This window comes from Hermetia illucens, chromosome 4 (assembly GCF_905115235.1).
Source record: "Hermetia illucens chromosome 4, iHerIll2.2.curated.20191125, whole genome shotgun sequence".
In the NCBI taxonomy this organism is placed as follows: Eukaryota; Metazoa; Arthropoda; class Insecta; order Diptera; family Stratiomyidae; genus Hermetia; species Hermetia illucens.
The window spans coordinates 81,458,134-81,464,729 of NC_051852.1; the positions used below are offsets into that span (position 1 = coordinate 81,458,134).

General features: G+C 35.7%; 2 protein-coding genes across 2 annotated transcripts; one reads left to right on the forward strand and one right to left on the reverse strand.

Moving 5' to 3' along the window:
• Positions 1-338: 338 nt before the first annotated feature.
• On the reverse strand, positions 339-1,538 carry LOC119653983. The gene has a single exon (XM_038059145.1). The coding sequence runs from the start codon at positions 1,536-1,538 to the stop codon at positions 339-341; it is 1,200 nt and encodes a 399-aa protein (XP_037915073.1).
• A 4,271-nt stretch (positions 1,539-5,809) lies between these two features.
• On the forward strand, positions 5,810-6,169 carry LOC119653985 (collagen alpha-1(XXV) chain-like). Its single transcript, XM_038059146.1, has one exon. The coding sequence runs from the start codon at positions 5,810-5,812 to the stop codon at positions 6,167-6,169; it is 360 nt and encodes a 119-aa protein (XP_037915074.1).
• Positions 6,170-6,596: the final 427 nt, after the last annotated feature.

Sequence of the window (6,596 nt, forward strand, 5' to 3'; positions counted from 1 at the left end):
TTCATGTTTAGAAGTAAATATTCTTTCACTTCCCAAAATGTTGTTAGTCCACCTTCCCATTTCAATCCATGATGATTTTCGTATACCCAGTGTGCCTGGGATTGCAGCTCTCTTGATAGTGTTGAAAAACTGAAGGGAGGTTTCAGTATAAAGTGTCGATGAAAATTTTCGTTTACATTTACGACAGCTAACTCTTTGATGATGAAAGCATTGTTGCATCCTCTAAATCCTTGCATATCGATAACGAAAATCATCGTCATGGTGATGAAATGGTGCAGTTTGCTTGCGTGCAGAATGTAAACGTGATACTGGATTAACATTTATAGTTTCCATAGTTTTTATACAAGTTTTTGAACTGAAGAAGTGAGTGGGTTGTACTCTATCACACGATCATGTAGGAGCAAGCAGTAAGCTGTTGTTAAGGCAGGCACATCTACAGATGTTTTCATGTCTAACCTTATGTCCACTGAGCCAGATTTCATGGATTCATTTTGACGTGAACAATCAATTACTATAATTGGTGCAGATTCCTTATATTCGCTTCGTGAAAGTAGTGGCTGAGGTTGTACACCGTAATAAGATTGTTGAAAATTGCAGTACATATCATAGAGAAGAGCGAATCGATCACGGGAAAATTTAATATTCATATCGTCATAAGGATACGATTCGGAGTTTAAATGTATTTTGATATTTGTTAAATCACAGTGATCAAATTTGCTGGCATCTTTGTCTTTGAGATTTTTTCGATTTGTCTGTAAAGCTAAAATAACATATCGAGGTTTTTCAAGTTGACCTGTGGTTTTCACATTCCACACATGGTCTGTTGTTGTGGGTAGAACTGGATATTCGTACAGTTCCCAATTTCGAAAGCTTATTTGAATCGGATGTCCCGATTCAATATATTTCAACATTGACAATTTTTCAGCGCCATCGGGATTAACATGGGGCACCTTCCACTGTAGTTTAAAAATTTTGATGTGTACATTATCAGTGGATGAAATAAATGCATTTTCATCGCTTCTTGTGCGAACCAAAATTAGCTCGTGTTTAGCGTTTACAATAATTTTCTTGTAGTCCTCGGCAAATCCCAAAAGTTTTCTTAGCGGAATAGAAAAGTTGAAGTAACCACTTGACGGTGTGATAGATTCGTTCGGTGACCAAGCGGCATTATAAAGCATTTTACTTTCGTTTTCATTAAGTGATACATAATTTTTTAACGTCGATGTTATTCCCACATTTTTGTTTCGATCGATTTCTACTCCATTCAGTTCATATCTTATCTCATCAAATAGGAAAGCTACGCTATTATTCGTCAATTTAGCTAGTGCTGATATTGTTCCATCTGTTTTAGTTAAGGCGCCTTCAATGTAAATGAAATTCTGACTCGGCAAAATACACAAATCCTGTTGTTGTATGGGTATTCGGATTTCATCACTGGAGTTGTATGATGATAAGAATGGAGAGTAGCTATGGTATTCGATTTTTGATATACTATTATCAAAACTGATTTTACGTGTAACGTTCAGGATATCGCTCATTATTTTTGTTTCAATTTGAATCCCAATAACTTTAGATACTGTTTATTTTGCAATGTTAATCGCGGTCTAGCTCGTTCGATTTTTCTGATTGAACTGGTTCTATCTACATTATCGGGCAGGTATTTATCATCGTTATATAGCAGCATCCTGGGGCTTCAAATGAAGTCTAATCGTTATTGTTTCCCCTTTGAAGTTTATTATATCTCCGTTTTGATCAATCAGCTTAAGAGTTAGCGTGCTTATTCGTTTAAGGCTTACCGGTAAATAAATGACGTTACTAGGAACCTCCACTATTTTATAACCTGGTCCTACTTCAGGTGAGAATTCATGGATTGTGTGTGAGGGAATATTGTTGATGTAAGAATTTCCAACTATGTTACACTCAATCCGTATTACGTTCACTTTACTTATACTCACAGGTAGATCAGAAGTATGTTTTTCATTGATTTTCAATTCTCGTTTAGCGAATCCCAACAATTGACCAATGGATCTTTCTTCATTGAAGTAAATTGGAGCATTTGACTTTATTTCACTTTTGAGTGTATTATTATTAGCCTGTATTAAAAGAATTATTTTGTCATTGATCTTCGCTAGTTCTTTATACAGATAGTTGGCAATATCATCAATTTCGTACGATCCAATGGGTATTTCTATAATGTGCTTCCCAATGTGAAATAAATTATTTTTTTCATCCACGTTAGGTATAGAATTATATGTTTGAAAATCAACAAGTCCGCATACGTAACCACCTTGTAAATCGATTGGTGGAAAATATTCAGTTGTAAGAATGGATGAATTTCCACTTAGAGCTAATGTAAGTGCCATGGCAGCATATAAAACAATGATTGATTTTCAGTTTTAAAAGTATTTATATATATATATTTACAAAAGATTGTACAAAAATTTCAAACATAAATGTCCACAGTTATATGAGTCGTAGCTTTGATATGCATTGTAGTTGTATTTTATATTAGAACCTAGATAATCTATTAGCTCTTTCGGTGGAGGTAAATTTCCAAAACTATCAAAGTATTCCACATATCGATTCTGTTTTTTGTATGCTACCCAATGAGTACCAGAACCCTGCATATTATCCACATTTACAATACCACATTCGTTTTGCTTTGCAGCTCCCCTCGGTAAATTATTTCGCATGAAAACTCCTCTGAAGTTTGACAAGAATCTGGCGAATCTCTTTAAATCATTCTCATTTAATGCTCTCTTGGGTAGCGTTTTTAAAAGTTTTTTGAAGCAGGATTCAAAAACAACCCTAATCCTTTTCTGTACGGTTTTAAATGCAATCCTCGGCCTAATGTTATCTCCTCCATTTTTTGGTTATGACGCTGTTTTTCTTCTAAGGTCTTTTTGGCATTGGTAGCATCATTAACAGCTTTCGCTATTCCCGCAGCTCCACCTGATAAAGCACCAATAGCAGATAATCCTGCGAAAAGAGGAACTAGAAAAGGTAGAACTCCACCAACTTTAGGAATGGGTATTATCCTTGGAGTCTTGAGAGTCTTCTTCCGTCCCTTTGTTATATTCTTTGCAGCAGCTAAGGCTACTTTAATACTCGCTTTCATTGTGTCGGGTTTCTTTCTTTTGACAATCCTTCGGACTTTGGAAACAATTGTTCCAAATTTCGGTTTATTCTTCATTCCCATTCCTAATTTTACTTTAGCTTTCATCATGTTGGTTACAAGTAGTGCGTTAGCTCGTTCTGACAATCCTGCGTCTGCTGATCTGACTCGTTGCCATGCCTTTTCAGCTAATATTTTATCTAATATATGACGATCAGCCGTTTCTTTAAATTTTGAATATCCAATATCATGCTCTTTACAGGCTTGATCCAATAAGTTTATTCCTGGATCACCTCTAGCAAGCCGCTCGCTTAGTTTTGTACCAGGACCACAGTATTGATAACCAGGTAGATGCAGTTCAATTGGAAGTTTATTGATTAGGGTATTAATCACACCTCTTCCTTTCACCGCTTTTCGTGTTGTACTAGTATATTTATTTTTATGATCAATCATTTTATAGTGACCGTTCTCTTTGCGTCTATGTATGCGTATAATCCTGCTCGGTTCAACAACTCTCGCAGACTATAACACTTTTTGCAACAACGTAATTACTTTCAGTCTGGTTGTTTAGTTGCACTGATAATGCGGTTTATACAACAACAACAAAGGTTGGTGGTGGAAAACACTGACATTACAAATGAAAGCTGTATAGCTAAACACAGCAATTTATTGCCTAATAATATTCGGGGTATTATTACGGGTCCTTCTAACTGCGGCAAAACTAACGTTATGCTTTCTCTATTGAAGCACCCAAATGGTATAAAATTTGAAAATATTTACATCTACTCGAAATCATTACATCAACCCAAATATGAACATTTGAAGCAGGCTGTTAAAGCTATTTCCGGATTGGGCTTCTATACATTCTCAAATAATAGTGAAGTGATTTCGCCTGAAGAAGCCAAATCTGACTCTGTTTTCATTTTCGATGATATTGCCAGCGAGAAACAAGAGAATATTCGATCATATTTCTGTATGGGACGACATCATAATATTGATAGCTTTTATCTGTGTCAAACATATACAAGAATACCGAAACACCTTATTCGAGATAACGCAAATTTTTTGATTATATTCAAACAGGATGATATGAATTTAAGACACATTTACAATGATCACGTAAACACCGACATGACTTTCGAGCAGTTTAGAACCATTTGTGCTGAATGTTGGAATGATAAATATGGGTTCTGTGTAATTGATAAAGACAGTTCTTTAGAGAAGGGTCGATATCGAAAGGGATTCGATATATTCATAATACTATAAAAGCAAATCCTCAGTATGGAAAGAACCCCCCATCTATTAAAAGCATCATTACCAACTTAGCAGTCTAGGAGCAGTTCAAAGCAGTTCAAAGCAGTTCAGAAGCATCAGTTCAAAGCAGTTCAGGAGCAGTTCAGGAGCAGTTCAAAGCAGTTAAAATCAGTTCAGGAACAGTTCAAAGCAGTTCAAAGGATCAGTTTGATGCAGCTCAATAGCTGTTCAATACAGTTCGATAACAGTTCAATACGGTTTGAGTGCAGCAACAGTGAGGACAGTTCCAAACAATTCAAAAAAGAAACAAAGCGATTTAGGTGCTGCAAAAATCAGTTCAAAATCAAACTAAAACCTATTGAAAGAATATTTCAAAACATTTTAGATATATTTCGAAATTTGACCAATTGCATCCGTTGCTGATTCCATAAACAATGAAAAGAACAAAGCTTGACAAACAGTTGCTCAGAGATATTGTAAAGACAACCGATTCAATAAGGAAAAAATATCAACAGCTGAAAGCTAACAAAGCCGGAACAGAGATTCAGTTGGAAGAAACATTTAAGCCCATCACGGAACCCCTCAAAGAATTTGTTAAGAAAGCTAAAGTATTGCAGGAACAAGACATAAAAAAACAAGAGTTTAAAGAAGAGTCTTCATCAGCTCGTATTAAATGTAAAGATGAGGAATTAAAGAGAGATCGTGTCTATGAAGAAAATGAACACATTTTTGAAACTCCTAAGTCTTCTACAAAAGCTGTTCGCCAATATGTTGCCACTCCGGAAGGGCAAGAATATCTGGGAGAATACCTGAAGCAAAATCATTTTTCAGATGTTGCTAGGCAATATCTAGATATCTATGTAAATCAACCATCTGTAATTGACAGTATTTATGGGGTATATAGGGATGACAATGATGGAAATCAGTGGAAAATAGGAAATTCAGATTTCGCAATCGATGATAATCATATAATTGTAGATGAAAAAGCTTACATTGGAAGTCGGGGTTTATATGAACTGCTTTTTATGAAGTATCCAGATGAAACAATATATTCCGACGATGATTTAGAGAATTATAAAAGTATTCTTCTACACTCTAATGCCCACAGGCGTTCTTATGACAGTAGCAGTCAAGTCAATGGAAATCGAAGCTTTAAATATACAAGAATAATTTCTAAATTGTTAAATAGAAAAGAAGGAAAAGGGTTAACACGAACCCCTAATATTAAATGCAAAAACCCTAATTTAATGGAAACGTCTAACAAACAAATTGACTATATATATTGGGATGATCCCAATGAACTAGTAAGTCGATTGCGGTTACTCATTGCGTCACAGCAAGCCGGTCACAATAATCATAACAATGAAATTATATCAATCATTGAAGAATTGAAAGAATCACAAATAATAGAATAAACACGCAGCTCACATCATTTATTAAATGGGTGTTGATAAATTTGGTCGATTTTCAAACGATACTGGAGGAGGAAAACGTGGTTTGCAAGGACTTCAAGGACCCCCAGGTCCTCAAGGTCCTATAGGTCAGCAGGGGCCCTCGGGTCCCCGAGGTCCAGAAGGAAAACCTGGTAAGGATGGTCTACAAGGTTTGCATGGTGCGGGATTTAATAAAACGGAAAGCGGTGATTACAACATCAAATTCAAACAACTCAAGAATCTTGGAGAACCCGTTGAGGATGCTGATGCTTCTACAAAGAACTACGTTGATATTAACATTGAGAAACTCAAAGAATATATAGACAGACAAATTCAACTTGAACTCGACGAACTTACAAAACTATGATGATGATGATGACAGTTCAAAGTCATACCTTAAAAACAACAATCATATTACGAAATTCAGTTCATTCTAAAATGAGCAAACGGCAAGTAGTCAACGAATTACATAGGTCAGCTCGAAAAAATTTTAACTGACGATCAGTCATAATTAAAGGTTTGGATGACTTGTGGCAGGCCGATTTAGTTGAAATGGGAGCATATGTTAGCGACAATACGGGGTTCCGTTTCCTTCTTACGATCATCGACACGTTTTCCAAGTTTGCGTGGACGGCTTCCATCAAAACAAAAACGGGTAAAGAAGTTGCTATAGCAATTGAACAGATTCTCCAACGAGGACGCATTCCTAAAAACCTACAAACAGACGACGGAAAAGAATTCTACAACAAACATTTTAAAAATGTTATGACAAAATATCAAATAAACCATTATTC